The sequence below is a fragment of the Falco rusticolus genome, chromosome 8 (genome assembly GCF_015220075.1).
Source record: "Falco rusticolus isolate bFalRus1 chromosome 8, bFalRus1.pri, whole genome shotgun sequence".
Classification (NCBI taxonomy): domain Eukaryota; kingdom Metazoa; phylum Chordata; class Aves; order Falconiformes; family Falconidae; genus Falco; species Falco rusticolus.
The window spans coordinates 44,752,419-44,770,273 of NC_051194.1; the positions used below are offsets into that span (position 1 = coordinate 44,752,419).

Below are 17,855 nucleotides of genomic sequence, written 5' to 3' on the forward strand. Positions count from 1 at the left end.
CTACAGTACCCGGCGGGCGGCGGGGGGAGGCGGTGGCGCTGCGGGGGTGCTGCCGCCTGGCGTGGGTGGCTCGGCGGTGGCGGGGGAGACGCGGTGCGCGCCCCGCCGGGTGTACGCGCGGTGGCAGCGGGCCTGGCTCCGCCCCGGGACGGCGCGGCCGCGGCAGAGCCCTGTCGGGGGGGCTCGTTGGCGTCTCCGGGGAACCGGAGAGCCGGGGCCTCCCGGGCCTTTTCCTGGTTCGCTTTACCTCACGGCGGGGGCGAAGGCGATCCGAGGCGGGCCCGGGCCCCGTGAGGCTGCGGGCCCCGCCGGAGCGGCTGGAAGCGGGCGGGCCTGCCCCGGCCCAGCGATGCGCCCGCAGGCAGCCGGCGGGAGGAGGGCCGCCTCCCCCAACGTCTGCTGCCTGCTTGCTCGCAGGGCCCACGGCTTTTACGCCAGAGACGCTGGTGTCGCCCACAGACAAAACCTGGGACTTCTCAGAAAGATAATGTGCCAGGTAACGGCGGTGATACCCGGCGCCCTCCCCTGGGGCGCCCCCCGCGCTCCGCCCGCGGTCGGGAGGGTCCCGGGTCCCCGGTCACACCGACTCTGGGAGAGAAAAAAGCTGCAGTTTTGCTGAAGAGATTTAGAAATTGGTTGAATTTGTTTCATAAGGCTCAGACCTAGAAGTGTGGGGACTGTGCTGTGGAAAAACTGCAGAAGCACTTGTAAATCTAATAATCATGCTAGAAATAGCTTTTTTTGAGATTTTTTTTTTAATCACTTATTTCTTCTGAGATGGCTTAATATTTAATAACCATTAAATTCATAGTGTTTGGTGGAGCATCAATGTTAAATTTGAGTGGAGTTCTCACAACAAAACAAGATAATCAGCAGAGGTCTTCAGGCAAACATAAAGCCTGAATGTGTCAGTGCAATGTGTGTTACAGAGCAAATAGTAATTAAACTAATTACAGACTAAAGTGAACTTTTTTTTTTTTATCAAACCAATTGACGTATGATACTCCCATGCAGTAGTTAATAGAAATGCATTGACAGTATGTGGAAGTGAATTGGCAATTGTGTAATATTGAAAACATATTTATTGGAAGTCAGCTAGTGTCTGATTATGCAACTACATCAATGGGCATGCAAGGTTTATTGAAATAAAAATTAGGACATCTTACAGAAATACTTTTTTTTATTATTATTAAGACCCAAACCTTTGTTAATGGTATGGAGCTCCTGATGTCTCTAATGCATGGAAGAAACTTTACACAGTTTATCCCAGTAGCATTTCAGCCACTTTTTGCAAGTAACTGTAAACACATTTTTCTACCTTTCACACAAAATACCAATAGCAGAGTGTAATCATGTGTTCAGTAAATTCAATTAATTACATGTAAAATAGTTGTGTGCGTATTTAGTTTTATCCTTGATTTTAAAAGTTGCCATCAAAGTTTAGTTGCCAGTTTTAATTTCAATGCAGGAAAGTTAATGACGAAATATTAATTACCCATGCTGTCCGTAATAGCTAATAAAAAATATTTTAATTTGGTTTAAAAAAAAGACAGGATTTCCCTAAGAAAGGTATTTTAATCTGGTTTAAGAAAACATTTTCCTTTATGTATTCAAGAGCAAAGGTTCAATTAAAGTAAGTTATTAAAGCTGCAAGAGCCAAATAAAATGTTTTCCAAAAGCAAAGCAAGGTTTGTTACAGAAGCTATCACTGCTGCAACCACTGTCTGTTTCAGGAAAGTACTAAATTCAAGAATGTTTGGACAACTCATTCTTCATCTCCTATTGCATATGAAAGGGGAAGAATTTACTTAGACAATTACCAGTGCTGTGTTAGCAGGTAATAAATTTATTGTTACAAGTTACCCTGGCTTACAGTTTTAACACTGTGAATCTGTTCTAGATGTGTTGCTGCCTTTACTCATCCAAATAGCCCCTGTGAACTGAGTGGAATTTATGAACAAAAAATAACCAGGCGCATAAGTCTTCGTTAAATGACACTCTGATGCCATTGCGTCTTAATGTGACACCTGCTTTGGTGAAACAAAGTCTGATCTTACTAGTTCTGTGCAACTTCAGCTGTCAGAGGACTTTAACAGGAGGGGAAGATTCCCACCATTTAATATTTTTGCACTAAAAAGCCAAATGAACAAGTACTTCTTTGTGATCTGGTAACTAGCAGTGTGTTAAAGAACGTGTCACAAAATCAGCCTATGTAACAAGTTTGGTACTATGTCTATGAATTCTGCATTAAAGAAGTAAATTACTGTTCACGTGTAAGTACAGTGTGCCGAGTACTTGCTGGGTTTTGTTAATGTATTCTGCAGATCGGTTCTCTAATCTGATGTACTTTCCTGTTACATGATCATTTTGCAGAGGCACAGCTTAGGAGGCAGCACAGGGCACGGCAGTGGACCGCAAGTTCTGCATACACCAGTCCTTGCCCTTGCCCACCCCTCTTGTGAGGGAAGTAGCAGGAACTTGGAGGTTGTTGTCAGAACAGTTTTGAGACAGTGTCATATGGTACATAAGACAAATTACTCTGTCAGTGTGAACGACTGAGAGTTAATTAAATTAATCTATCACTTACAGCAGAGATCTAAATCTACTTGGTCAGGTTTTATTCCTAAATTGTCTGAATGCTTTCCAGTACTGGATTAACCTGTCTAACATCTTTCAGGTTTATCTTTGACTCATCCTCTCCCTGAGGGGAAAACTGTGCATAGTATGAAGCTTTTATTCTAGTAGCAGGGTTTTCTAGAAAATACCTGTACATGATGCCATGCCTTTATATTATGAAAGGCAACACTGGAAGAGCTCAAGGGGAAGGTTCCAGGGTGATCATTAATTTCTGGAATACGCATTCTTTTAAATGTACATCACTAAAGTAAGACTGTTACTATTAAATTTGCTCTTGGGAAAAAAAAACCAAACAAACAAAAACCAACCAAAAAATGCCAAAGCCCCCACAATACCAAATCACAAATACAGAGAAGGTTAGCTTTTAAGTATTATGTTATACTAACTATTGTTTATTGAGCAATTTCAGGTTATGTTTACAAAGTAAAAATAAGATGTTTCGATTTCTGACCTGCCTAAAGAGAAGGCAGGATTTATAAAACTGTATGAAATTACTTGTTGATAGAAAGTAGTTTATAAAGTATACTAATGATTAGCAATCATTTTCCTCCAGCATTGCACAAGAGCCAAGAATACTTTATCAAAAGCCAAAGTGTTCAAAGTCAGAAAAAATAGAAGATGCTTTATTGTTGGAAAGTCCACTGGTAAGATTACTTTTTAATAGGGCATTGATGTGCAAAAAACCAGATTAATATCTTCCAATGAAACTTATTTAGACTAGAGCGTTCTTTCCCTGCAAACTTTTTTCTCAGTGTTTTTATGGAGTTAGGTCATTTAAGGTTTGCAACATGCTTACCTATTTTCACCTAATGTTTAGAGGTATACTCTGAATTCCTCAGTAGCGCATTCAAATGCTTTTTTATGAGCTTTTGTGGAAGATTTTAAAAATGGTGCTTTTATGCTTCTGCAACTAACTCTAATACCTTCTAATATAAATTCTGTTTAATTTTTTCTTTATGTCTTAATTAGCAACGACAGTAGGTGGGAGTTTTAGTTTTTACCAGATCTGTTGACATAAAAAAGCAGATAAACTGAAAACACATTGAAGCGACTCCGCCCAAAAGCTCTTCTGCGGTTTCTAGCGAATAGATTCTATAATTTCCCTCCTCGTTGAGTTTTTCTCTCATCCAGTATCCTTATCTTAGGAATATTAGTCCCTCAATTAGGAATATTGAGGTGTCTAAAAATAAAGCAGTGTAAATGCCATTCTTGGCAGTTATTGTCGAGTTAACACTGAATGTCTTATTCTGCAATACTTAAACAATTGTCTTCTCAAGACTCATCAATTAGATCGATAAGCAGTTATACTTCCTTTTTGCAAAGCAAGAAAGTTTTAAATGTGTCTTTTCTAGAAAAGGTAAATGTCTTGCGAGAAGTGTGACAACAGATTATTTATGTGATAGATGACTGTTTGGCACAGACATGAGCTTAGACATCCAGATGTAATTAGCAGGCCGCTTTCCACCTTTAGTTTTTGAAGAATGTATATTAACTTTTGTTTTCTTTTTACTGTGTCAAAATGTTATTTATCCTCCTGGTACAAACTCTTTTCTGAAAACCTCTTGTTACTCAGGGGGAAATGCTACCAAGTCCATCAGACTATAAATCTTCCCTGATAGTCTTGACAGTGCAGAACTGGCTTCTACGTCTCTCTGCTGATACTGGAGAAATACTGGAAAAAATATACCTTGCTGGTTCCTGTTGCAAATTCAGGTATTAAACATTGACTAGCCTTTATATAATTAAGAATCATTAGTACTCTGCTGGAGAAAGGAAATCATGTTTATTTTAGTACTATCCTATGGCTGACTTCTGGTTTGTTAGTCTAGCCCATTGCCTGGAGTTCCTGCATGCTGTTTTCTACAGAAGAATTTTGGCTGCTTAAGTATTAGGGTCTCAAATTTGGTATTAAGTTTAACAAAAGCTACAAAAACTAGGCTACTGTTGCCTTTTCTCTGACAATTTTACAACCTTTAATATTGCAATAGGAGCATACCAGGAGAGGATATTTAAGAGTTTTAAACAAACTTCATAAAACATAAGAAAAATATGTTTGAAGTTTAAGTCATCTTTAACTCGCAAGCATTCTTCTCCATAGGGCAGCTCTTACGCTCTTGAAAAGCAGAGCAGTTACTGCTTCTGGTACACTGCATCTTTTTTTCATTTCTCAGGAGAAATTGTTTCCTTTAGGCTGAAGGATAAGAAAGCAGTGATTTGTGAAGGGAAGTAGAGAAAATAAAATAGTGAATGTTCATACTTTCAGTATTCTTGACAATTCTGAATGAAATAAGCCATTGCAAACAGCAGACATCTCAGGCACCTCTGGAATCAGATACCGAACGGTTTGCCTGGACACAGGAATCTGCCTGGTTATAGCAGATTATATTTTATATGAAATAATGTATTTATTATCAAATTATTTTTAAGTAATTAAGATAGGTCTTTCTTGCCACAAATAGGTATCTGAGCTGGGATACTCCTCAAGAGGTAATGGTTGTAAAGTCAGCTCAGAATAAGCTCCCTGCAGCAGCACGGCAGGTAAGTTGGTTGAAAAACTCTGACATTCTTAAATTTTTGCAAAATCGATTAAAAAAAAAATCTACAAGGACAGAGATGGAACTATTATGCTATGTTATTATGGCAGGAGATGAAGGTGTTCTACCACTAATAAATGCCTGAAGGATAATAATGATATTCAGTATTGTTGTTCCTTCCCAGGCAGGTATCCAACAATCTGTATTGTTCTATCTTGCTGTGTTCCAAGTTTTGCCTCTTTCATTCATTGGAATGCTAGAAATAAACAAAAAGGTAAGTTAATTCCTCTATTAATGGTGATCTGTATTGTAATTATAGGAGAGGCATAGTTTAGACAATTGTCCCAGAGTTTCAGAAGTCATACAGCTTATAAAAGCATTGTGCCCTGAAATAATAATTAACAGTAATGTTCTTGTGTCTGACGGGCATTATGGGGAAGATACTTAATTTGAATGACCAGAAGAGAAAATACAAATGCATTCTGCTATTGGATTACTCTTTGACCTGTAAAAGGACTTTAGCCTTTACTTAATAGCAGTCATAAGAATTGGGGAATCCTAAAGTGTTTGTAGACTTCTTTTCCCCTTTTCAAAAAAAGATAGATGTGCCTTTGACCCACTTCTAGTAACAGTCTATGAATTCTATATGCAGTTGCAAATTCGGATTCAGAGAGGATCCTGTACTCTGTGACAGCTGGATAGTGTCGTTTTAGTACGGTTGTACACAGTCATAGGGCAGTGATTAGACTAGCATTTCACTCTGGCGATGAAGAAAGAAAAGATCTGAAATCAGTATTTTTAGATAGAGTTATTAGCGTTGCTAACATTCCTATGGAATGCTGTTTATTAATATAATCTATTCATGTATCATAATGACGGTAGCATAATATATACTGAGAACTGATTAAAGAATGAATCTGCTTGCAGAATATGACTAGTCCAACCCCAGGTGTTACTGGAGTGCAAAGTATTACAGAAACGCAGCAGAACAGATGAGTTACAGAAAACTCATGAAATAAAACACTGACCATAGGGTTTGGTCAGAACGAAAAATTAAAGCGATTGCAAAATTGAGGGCATAGTGTCAGTATTATGCATTGTCTTTGAATTGTTTCTTCCCTAATAGAATATTTTTGTCTTCCTTTTTTTTCCAGATATTTGGTAATAGTGTGACAGATGTTGCTGTTTCTAATGGAATCCTGATTGTAATGTGTAGCATGGGTCTGGTCAGGCTCTATAACTTCCAGGCCATCTCAGAACAGGTAATGAAATACGAAATTTTTCATACAGTCTTATGCTAGTTTGTGGCAGTAAATCTTAAATATTCATGTAATGCCATGTAGGTACATGGGGAATGTGTCAAAGGATAGAGTTCTTGCCTAAATCTATTTACAGTCAGAAGATGCAAGTGGGTAAACCATCAGAAAATTCTACCCACACCAGTTACAGGTGGCAAAATGTAAGAGCTACTGAGTCAGGCAGCACTTCAGCACATACAGAGAGGAGCTATGTGAATGCCAGACCAGGATGTGCCCTTCTTCACACTAGTCTGTAGTAAAAAGTCAGCATTAAGGCTAGAAACTGATGGCCATAGAAGATTGTTTGATCTGAAACAGAACTGCAATGAGACTTTTGAGTTTATATTCTTCCAATCAAAAATCAAACATTAATTCGAAAATAAGACTTCAAGTAGTATCTAACAAGATAAAGAATGCAGTAGTAACAGAGCAGTAAAACTAAACAGCAAGTAAATATGCATCAATAAAGCTAAATTGTTCTGTGTTATTTTAGTTCATGGAACAGCCATTTGATTTGGGACATGAATTCAACTGGAATGGTCAAGTGGGAGTTGTAGGAAAATATCCATTTGGTCTTCCATGTAACATTAAAATAACAGGTATTTATGATCTTTGTATTACCTTGGCTGGGGGCTTTTAAGGATTGATTATGACTTCACACCAAAAAAACCCCTTTGAAATTACTGTGCTCATACTATGCTATAGCTGTATTTCTGGGTTTATGTTATAATGAAAATGTGGTTTGCTTCTAATTACAAGGATTGATTACATAGGACTTACCTAGAAAACCAGTACTGCAACTAAGTTATTTGAAAAACTTCATAAGCAATGCATGAAGTGGAAACTCCTCTTTCCTTGTTTCTGAGACACAGCTGATCTTGGGAAAGAGGAAGGGCTAGGACAGCTGTTAGTGACACCCAGAAACAGTATACAGTATGTAAGCAAAAGATGTGAGAATGTTTAATCTAACTTGCAGAGGGAATTCAAGGAGATCAAATAAAATTTGTCCAAGTTGCATTTTGGTAATTCTCAGTTGTGAGAAATGTGCCAGTTTCAGTAAAATTAATTCCCAATGAGAGAACAAGTTTTCTATTAAAAACATTTCTTATGCCTCAGATCATTAACTTATGAATGTTTCGCTTTATGTAATAACTTTAATTTCTCTGAAACCAACCAATAATTTCTGTTGGTGCATTTGAGATTAGAAGTTTGTGCTAAGAATCTTAATAAATGACCAAAGCCTAAGACTTTCTTTGAAACTTTTTTTTTAAAACTCTAAAAATACATTCTCATAGGTTCACACTTGAGGCATTTCCAAAAAAAAAAAAAGTAGATTTCACCAATGTCAAATAACGCATGCTTTTATTTATTTAATCTTGAATGTTTCTGTATTAAATGTTTTTATTGACTGTCCACATAAAAAATGCTTTTGATCTTTGTGTTTGCAAACAGTGTCAGATAGTAACAGGCAAACCAAACCAGATTTACCTAAACCTGAGGAAATACACAAAACTAAAATACAGACTTACATAGTGAAGGCTTTCAGTTATAATGCAATGTTTTATCAAAACCAAGTAATAGGCTCCTGTAATTGATGTCTCAGGTTCTGCAAAGAGAAATTTCTCCTCCTTTTCCTCTCTGTCTCAGTCTACAAAACCATAATTTAATGTTAGGGGCCCTGTGGAAAACATGCTATGGGAGCTTTAATAGCAAGCCTTTGCTTGTTTGTTCTTGTTTGTTCTCAAGATGTCTTACAGATCATTGTAGTTTTTAGTTTTGAGATTTAAAACCCATGTACTGGAGAAAACGTTTTTGATCTTGAATCATATTCAAGAATTTGTGGTTAGGAAGTTTTGAACTTATGACAGACATTTGCCGTGGCTGCTCTTTGGAGATAATTGCATTCCTGTGGTTTTTGAGCTTTTTTTCTTTTAAGAATTAGATGGCTGGCTGACTGTTCAGTGTAACATAATGCTTCAGTGAGTGAGATTTTAACAGTTGCAGAGTTTAAGCTTGTATTTACTATAATTTAACTGTGTAATTTTCCTGCTTGCTTACTCCTAGCCTCCCTACATAAATTGCCTGAAGACATGGCTGTTATAATGGTGCTATTTTTATGCTGTGTTAGGTGCCCAAGAGGAAGTGTATAGGAGTCAAAACTTATAGGCTACCATGTACCTACCATGTAATTTACAGCTATCGATGAGTAAGGAATTTGATTTTGGTCACAGTGCAAGGAATGGAACGGTGCCTATAAATCTTCATTATGTCACTTTCTGAAAGATCCAGAACTTAAAACTGTAGTTTGATTTATTATTAGAGGTTAAGGTAATTTCATTTAAAAAGCAGAGAGGAAGATACTTTGCTGAGACTTTCTCTTTACATTTAGAACAAACACTTGTTAGTGCTGCCAGGAGCAACTTTATGGCTGTATGTTTAGGTGAGGCTGGAGAGTTTTAAGGAAGTGAACAAAGAAGCTCAGCTGGAGATTGAAAACTGGCAATGCTAGAGAAAGGACTTGCAAACAATGAGAAAAGGAGGTGTTGAGCAACAAGAGGAAGTGACACATATCATGAAGGAGGGAGCTGAGGCAGCAGAATCACCTGTCATAGTGGTTTAGGTGGGCTATGATCTTGCAAGTCTTTGCCAAATGAACAGACATCTTTTATCAGCAGCCTGTAGTGCTTAGGATTGATATATTATTGAAACACATTTAAATCTATCATTTAGTCCATCTACCAGAATTTTTGAGGGCCCATGCTGTATATGCTTTATTTAAAAAGAAAAAATTAATAGGATAAAATGTTAACAAATTTTCCTGACTCGTTTTTCATTTCCTGATGTATTTTAATACCAATAGCTCCTCTGCTTATGCTTCCATCTTCAACATTATCTGTATTTTCAGTAGATTCCTTGATTTTTGTAACCTATTTTGTACAGAATCTCCCATTTCCTATGTGTTAGTCCAAAAGACAACTAGAAGACAGCCACTTTGCAGCTTAGAAAAGACTTCATTTCCATAAGCAGTGAACCAGTTCCTTTCAATCTGCATGGTTAAGTTGTTGGAAACTTGAATGAAGGAAAAATAGAGCAGGGGTCCGTAAACATAATTTCTGATATCATGTGACATCTTAGCACAGTTGGCTAGGATCTGGATAATGATCTAAATTAAGCAGGACAAGAACAACTAGAAATTTGGATGAGATCTTTGGGGCGCAAAAGTCCAGATCAGAACCTTCTTCTCCTCACACTGATTCAGCTTGAGTTTTTATATTCTGCCTGTTTAAATGCCCCTTCTAACTGCAGGTTTTCTCTACATTTTCTCATTTTTTTCCCAAGCACTTCTCTGTACTGTTAGAAAGAGCTGATCTTCAGTCTAAAATTGATTCAGCTATAGCAGCTGTAGAAATTGCTTTTATTTAGCTAGTTGGTAGAAGTTGTGAAGCTCCATGCATTCCATTTCGTTCAAAGATGTTTCTCTCATTTAGTATGCAGAAGACTTGTAAGAATGGCATATTGCATTTGTTTAATTTATCCCAGCTGAACTGAAGGGAAAACTAGATACCTTTTGCCACTAATTTCAAAAGTTCCTAGATTTTTATGAATACTACAGATTGCATTCGTATTACACAAAAGGAGAAGAAACACTCAGATTTGGGTATTTTTCTGCATTTAATTCTGTGATCTGAGGTTGCTGCTGTTAGTCTGTTTCCAGCTATTTATCACTATTTTACCCAGGAGAATAGTGACCCTTTTGATATGCTCTTTGATCTGTTCATGTGTATGTCCTTTCTCATTTGGATGAGCTAGATTAATTTTAATTGTTTGCTACATCTTTGCTTGTCCAGTTCATTTGGAATGGAGTAAGTCAAAGGTATCAGAAGAGCAGTTCAGCATGAAGATCTGAGAAGGCAGTAACTTTCCACAGGGAACTGCAGATGTGTGCCTGGATGCTAGGTGAGGTAGGAGAGCTAGAAAAAAGATCACAGCCACTGTATTTCCACTGATCTTCAAAAGTTCTGAAGAATTAATAGCTTTATTGGAATTTAGAATTGTAAGGATCAATGGAATTATGATTGTGCTGCTACTAATGGTGTTAACATTACTGAATATTTGCAGATACCCCACCTTTGCTATTTGAAGCATCTTCTCTGGAGAATGCATTTCAAATTGGAGGTTACCCTTGGCATTATATCATCACACCTAACAAGAAAAAACATAAAGGAGTCTTCCATATTTGTTCTCTGAAAGACAATGCTTTGGTAATATATTCAGATAGCAGCTTCTCTGAAATGAATGTGTATAACGTTTGTCTTCATCTCTTCTTCTGAGTAGTGCTCAAGGTAACCATACCCTTGTTTTCCAGTGTGGTGCTCTCACAGGGATCACCCCACAGTGTTACATCTGCTATCCAGTGGAATCATGCACAAAATACGTTCTTCTGAATTAGTACTGCTTCTGATACTTCCTTCGTTCCAATATAATCATAGCACTGTCAGTGCTACACAGCACTGTATTCTCAACTTAAAAGTTAAGGCTCAAGCAGAATCTCATTACCTGATTCCTTGCATGGTAACATCTTAATGCTCTTCTTACTAGTCAGCCTACCAAACAGCATGACTAAAGAAATATTTTAAGAAATTGTAGACTAAGTTTCCTTAATGTTTGTAGTTTATCCCTGATTTGCACCTTCTCTCTCTCTCCCTAGAAAGATTTTATTACTCAGTTTAACCCCTCTCTCCCTAGAAAGATTTTATTATGCAGTTTAATCCAACATTCCTAACTGGTTTTATGTACTGTTAATTATATATTCTTTTGTGTGAGCTTTCCATCTCAGCTTTTATTTTGGTTGTGGTTTCGACCTGAAGATAACTGTAATACAAGCAACTTCTAGGCCTGTTCAGGTTCTTCACTGAAGAACTTACCGTCTGTAAATGTCCTCATCTCTTTTACTAGCCTGACCAAATCAATGATCCCCCTCCTATCTCTTATTTTCAAAACAGATCTTTCACAACCATAGCTGAAGATCAATTTTGATTCAAAGGGACTTATACAATCCTTTCTCACCTAGGTTTTTTCTATGTGGGTTCATACATTTGAAATTTGAACAATGAGGGCCAGCTAAATTTGACAACAAAAAGCCACTACCAATATCCCAAGATTCTGACCAGCTTGCAGCTGAAATCACAACCTATCCCAGGCTTACATGTTCCAGAAATAACTTGCACAAAAGAGGCTGAGCATGAGGTTTGAAGCTCAAGTCAAACTTTGTGGTAATGCTTTTCTCATGTCTTGACACATCTCGTGTCTTTGACAGTCAAATTGCTGGAATTGTTGCAGTATCTGTAGAGTGAGTCTAAATCTTTATTTTGCTTAGTTTCAGAAGAGATAGGACCATGTATAGCTGTGGTACAAGTTCATTGTTTATTGCATATTAAAAAAGTTGAACCTGTTCCATGGATTATCTTGAGAATTGGAACTGATTTGTTGTTATTATCATCCTCATTATTACTGTTCCACTGCCATCCTTTATGGTCATGATTAGGGGCAATACTTTAAAACCTTCAGAGGTACGTGGAGAGGAGCTCAGTGTTTCCTCTTCGATTAGATCTGTGAGACTTTTGAAATACTAATATTCTAAGATTTCCCTTCCTTCTTCAGGCAAAAAATGGCATACAGGATATGAAATGCTGTTCGCTGGAACCTGATTGGATATATTTCCACCCAGATATGTCAGGTAGAATAATCCACGTGGGACCAGATTTGATAAAGTATGAATCTTTTTTTCTCAAATCTTATTTTCATTAGAGGAAAAGTTGCATAACTGCATGGATTCAGTAGTTTGACAATTTGCAAGACAAAACACTCATCAAGGCCTAGAAACTAAAGTTTATTAATTTTTTTAGAATCAGAAGTTCTGGCTGCAGATTTCTACGTGATGACTGTGGGCACTAGCAGACAACACTAGATTTTGATATGAAAAATGTTCAAGGACCACTCTGTTAAAATTTCACTGATAAATATAAATTAGAAAAATAATGTAATTTCATTTCAGTTTTTTCTGGTGTTTTAATATACCTGATTTTTTAAAATTATAAATATAGAATTGTTGTAGTAGGTGGATTTGAATACATGATTTATTTTGTCATTTCTGTTTTCTTTTGTAGAGTCTTGAAGCTTAAGGAAGTTAAAAATAATACAGATCAAATGGAGATTGCAGAAGATTTTACGATTGTGGCCAACAGAGAAAACTGTGTGAGTTTAAAGTCCAAGATCACAACATACGATTTTGAGCAATACTCAGGGGTTTTGCAGGGGTTTTGCCTATGTGAGTAATCACTGTGTTTTATGGGCTTAATTCAAAGTTTATTGAAAGACATTGTGTATCTTCATTGGACTTTAACATGTACGAAACAAATCTTGAAAACAGTAACACGTTCAGGATAGCTTTCTGAAACCTCCAGTCTGTTCCTTAGTTTTTGGCATTCTTTATGGTGTGCAGTATAACCATGTATCACTGATATAAAACAGTAAGTTCTTAAAAGATGGTGACAGATTTCCTTCAAAAGAAGGTGCCACCAGGTGATAATTGTGCGCATCTCTGGTGCTCAGGTAAGTTGATCATACAAATGCTTAGAAATATTTGAAGTCTCTTGTAACTTAGGGGTAAGTCTTCGTAAGGCAACAAAGACAGTACATAGCTTCCAATAGTCTGTTTCTTGTCCTGGCCATAGATACCTGTCACCCCCTTGGGACAGGTTTGGCATTCATCTAACCCTTGGTGAACCAAATCAGTACACTGAAATAATAGAATTATAACCCAGCAGAAGAGATGAGTACTTTTCAGCTCACTTGGTGAGGTTAACTGGAGCTGGAACAGAACATAACTGAATCATCGGTGGGTCAGAAGAGTGCAGAAAGGTAGAACCAAGTGGTGAGGGGATAATGAGCTGTTAAATCACCTTGGTTGTTTCATGAAGTCTTTTGTAACAAAAAAATCACAAAGATAACCTAAATGTCAAAAAGGTTAAAGAGCACACTCGTGGAGAAGATTTTTTGGCAGTGCCTGGAACTGTCATTTTGCTTCAGCATATAAAATTATGTCTTACATAGAAGCAAGTTTTTATAGTTTATTAGTACTGTAAAGTCCCTGGAAATCAGTAATACTGATTTCGAAGCTTCTGCAGAAGAAATCTTTGTGTCTTTAACAATCTACAGTAACTTAGGAATAAAACCTGCTGAATTCAGAAAGGATAAGTGTTGTCATCTAATGACTTGCCATACCATTTTTTTGTTGTTGTTAACATTTGTTTAGATAACTTCTGTTGCAATAAGAGCAAAAATATAAGTACTAAGCTGGTCTGTGCTGTGCCTTTTCCTTTTGACTTCCAAGACTGATACCCCAGTTTTGAATTTTTCTGGTGTTAATGAAGCTCAGTGGAAGCAGCTGTGGTGATTTAAGATACTACTTTCCTGTCTTCTGTAAGTAAGAGTTTAAGAAACAAATGGGTAGTGACTCAGCTGTATTAATTCTCATTGCAGCATCTTGGCTCCAGTCACTTCCTTTCTCAAAATTATGGTAGCTGAGAACCTTTGCCACCTCTGCAGGACCGAGAACCTCTGAATATAACTAAACATCAGTAGTATCTCAACTAAAGCCAATGAGTTCATGAACCCTCATAAAGAAGAGATAGCAGGACTAAAGCCATACATAGCTAGTGAGTAAAACAAGAGCTGAGATTAAAACAAGGTCAGGAAGCAATAGACATGAAATAGATACATTGTCAAATAGATAGGAAGGAACTAAAATGCTCCAAAGTCTAGAGCCACATTTTTCTTTTTCTCCAAAGGTGAACAGTGCTGTTACTGTAACAGCTTCTGGTCGGGTAGTGAAAAAGCGTTTTAACTTGCTGGATGATGACCCAGAACAAGAGGTAACTGATGTAGTGAGTAAAAGCATTTCATGGATTAAGATGTTTAGCTAGCCAGAAGTCATTCTTGTGTCAGATGTAGTGGCTGTAACCATTAGCTGTGTTAATCTTTGAGTTCTTTATTTCTCTTCTATGTCTGTCTTCTTAACTTCTGATTACTTTATTTCCCCTGTCTGTCATCTTTTCTCCTTGGTTGGCATGTGCGCTTTGGATAGTCTCTTTCTTTTAAGAACTGATCTATGCCCCATGATACAGTCATAACTCCATGCAATTTCAGTGGCACAGAAATGAGATGTTAATGTGATGAACCATTACTCTTCTCTCCATTTAAGCATATCCTTTAAACATTTATTATGAAACATTTTATGAAACATATTTCTTCTTTTTCCTCTGCTTTAGGTTCCTTTAGTCTTTGACATAGTATCTCTAAACTATATTTTTCTCTCCCAATTACTTTGATTAGATTGCAGGATAAGGTATTTAACACTTTTCCTTGGAGCAACTGCTTCTTGAGAGTGAAAACACCACATGCCTTTATGTTGAGTCTTTGAAAGGTTATGAAGAACATTTTTTAGCTCTCTAGCTAGAGCTGGAGCTGTAATTGACATAAGCACAACAGTTAAAATTCATCAGTTTCTGGCACTGACTTTTTTCTGAGGAAGTGGATTTTCCTATGGTAAAAATACAGGACAGTCCAATACGACCCTTAAGGTTCATTTCTATCCACTTTAAAAAAAAAAAAAAATTAGTCTGTGCACTACTCTTTTTCTTGCTGTCACATTTTATTTGTGGTTCCAATATATAGTTTTCCAGTTTGGAAGAAAAAGACTGGCTTGAATTTAAAGAGTGTGTTACCAGGTTCATGACAGTGAGATAGAGGCAGTTAAGGCAGTTCACAATCTTCGCTTTTTGGTCTTAGTTGTTCACTGTCACTACTCTGCAGAGCGTGAGAGAGCTCTCAGCAGAACATAAAGGTGTTCTTGTGACTGGAATTACCCTAATAAACCCGTCCCCTCAAAACCAGCAATGGTTTTAAGCTACTCTTTCTTGAACATGTCTGCTTCAGGAGAGGGCATGGAGTTTAAATGTTTCTTCTACCACTTTCAAAGCACTTTTTTCTATTTCCTGTATGACATATATATAAAAAATACACCTACTTGCACACTAGGATTTTTCAGAACATCACTTCTTCTCTCTTGTCTTAAGGTATTTTGCTGAAATATGTTGGGCAACTTATGTTGGGAAGGATGTCTGTTGGGTATCAGGCTGGCAAAGTCATCTTATCAGACCAGAAGACAAGAACTACAATTTTTCCAATTCTGCTCTCATCTGAAAGAAGAGCTATGCAGTTTAGGTGGAGGGGAATGTGAATTTATGTTTGTTTTGTAAATGAGGTTTTGTTTTTCCTAAGACATTCAAAATTGTGGACTATGAAGATGAATTGGATTTGTTATCCACTGTGGCAGTTACTGAGGTAGGAGCTGATGGAAGAGCTCACCTTGACTTGCATTGTAATGAACGTGGAATTCTACTTAAGAGTATTCCATTACTGGAGTCCTGGGACGTGGTGAGAATAATTCCTGTCTTTTGTTTACGCTAACACTTCCCCATACCCATTTACCTACCTTTATTTGTTCATATTTCAAGTAGATACATAAATAGTGTTGCCAAGTACTACAGATGAGATCTGTACAAAATAATATTGTAACTCAAAAATTATAAGTATTCTATCAGACAGTAGTTGAAAATCTCCATGTTTTGAAATTAAGATTTTTTTGTTGGTAGATTTGTTTACTTTTTTGGTTGGGGGAGGGGTTGTCCTTATATATTTCTGAACTATTGTCAGTGTCATTACTCATGCTCTGACTAGTTATGTCAGCTTAACTTTTTAACTTTATAAATAGTCTCACTAACTTGGACTATTCATGCATAGAATTAAGCATGGATCTCACATTTGGAGAGATGGAAGGGGCTGTTTATGCAGTCCAAGCTCAGGTGGTCATCCAGTATAGATGGTCTGAAATACTCAGCACCTTTGGCACCTCTTTTATCATTGACCGCATGGGCAACTTAGGATCTTAAATCAGATGCTCTGAATTACATTTAGGTTCTTAAAATAGGCATGTGGGAAACCTCTAAGTTTACAAAATCTGTCCTTTATCTGGAAGAGCAGTCTGTGTGTATCCATACAAAATTTCTGTCTGATCATGGAGGTCACCAGGGTTAAATATTTTTTTTGTTCCCCAAGGAAACTGGTATGTGTATTAGCAAGTTGTGGCAATAGCAACTACAATCAGAATTTCTTTTTTTTCATTTCAGACTTACAGTCATGAAGTTTACTTTGACAAAGACCTTGTACTACATATAGAACAGAAGCCTAACAGGAGGTTCAGTTGTTACGTTTACCAAATGGTCTGTGATACTGCAAAAGATGATGAATGTTCAAGCCATGAAAAAACAGAAAGAGCATTTTGTAAAAAAGGAGGGAGAATTTTTGAATATATTTAAGCCATAAACAACAACTACAGAGATTTCAATTTGGATGTTATTTAAGGACTTCATACATATAAATTAGTCAACTGCTGGTTTGCAGGCAGGATTTAATCTTAACATTTCATACTACTGCATCAGGTTTTGTTTCTTTTTTCTCTATAACTTTGTACATTTGTCCATTATGGCTTTTCCTGTATTTATCAGTTCATCATTGATGCTAGATGTAGCATTTATTGCTTCTCTTCAGCAATTGGATTGAAATACTGGACATCAAGGAGAAAGGTAACCTACCATCTGCTGTGATCTGTCTTATGAGGTTTTACCTATGCAACTTTAATACAGACTGTTAATTAAAGTGTGTAAAACTGTATAGCATAAATTTTATCTGTAATATGAAAATGGTAGAGTTACCATTAAACCACTTTTAAAAAATCCTGTTGGTTTTGTGAGAAATGAAATAATTCAGCTTTTCTGGTTGTGTTTATTTTGGCTTAAAGAGAAGTATTAATAAATCATGTATTTTTACAGCCTTTCTTATGTATCTTTACATATTTTTATAACTATATATTTATATATGGTTTTTAGAGAGAGAGAGATGTGTGTGCATATATATACATGTATATATATACCCAAGCAATTATCTGGTGCTCCCTGTATCCAGGGTCATGAGTTGTTCAGTCTGAGCCAAAACTACCAGATGCTCAGCCTGATCCCTGTGTGCAGCCTGTCTGATACACAGGAGTTCCATGTGGTATATTCAGATTCTGCAGAATGCAAGCTTTCATTTTAAATTAAAAAACACCCACGACAGAACACAGGCTGCAGACGTTGTGGTGATAAAGAGTGTTTCCAAAGGCAAGCCGAAGATGGGCTCAGGAGATTAGCTCTTGGAGGGACGAACACCATCTGATTTCTTGCTACCCACCGCCATTATCATAAGCATGGTAATTCTAAACGCAAAT

General features: G+C 37.1%; 1 protein-coding gene across 2 annotated transcripts; it reads left to right on the plus strand.

The window, feature by feature from the left end:
* Nucleotides 1-57: 57 nt before the first annotated feature.
* On the plus strand, nt 58-17,425 carry DCAF17 (DDB1 and CUL4 associated factor 17). Of its 2 annotated transcripts, none has more exons than XM_037397450.1 (14): nt 58-496; nt 1,734-1,837; nt 3,191-3,281; nt 4,211-4,350; nt 5,097-5,175; nt 5,356-5,445; nt 6,326-6,433; nt 6,963-7,068; nt 10,589-10,731; nt 12,131-12,240; nt 12,637-12,724; nt 14,320-14,415; nt 15,812-15,967; nt 16,720-17,425. In XM_037397450.1, exons 1-14 carry the CDS (start codon nt 350-352, stop codon nt 16,906-16,908), a joined length of 1,647 nt encoding a protein of 548 aa, XP_037253347.1. In that variant the 5' UTR covers nt 58-349; the 3' UTR covers nt 16,909-17,425. The 2 variants fall into 2 exon arrangements, with proteins under 2 accessions (XP_037253347.1, XP_037253348.1); XM_037397451.1 differs by having other exon boundaries at nt 350-496; nt 14,320-14,403.
* Nucleotides 17,426-17,855: the final 430 nt, after the last annotated feature.

What these genes read in the sequence shown, in the direction of transcription:
- DCAF17 (XM_037397450.1), top strand. Translation starts at nt 350, where the DNA reads ATGCGCCCGCAGGCAGCCGGCGGGAGGAGGGCCGCCTCCCCCAACGTC. An exon ending in TCCCTGCAGCAGCACGGCAG is followed by an intron (nt 5,176 to 5,355) that starts GTAAGTTGGTTG and finishes GTTCCTTCCCAG; the next exon opens with GCAGGTATCCAACAATCTGT. An exon ending in TCCAGGCCATCTCAGAACAG is followed by an intron (nt 6,434 to 6,962) that starts GTAATGAAATAC and finishes GTGTTATTTTAG; the next exon opens with TTCATGGAACAGCCATTTGA.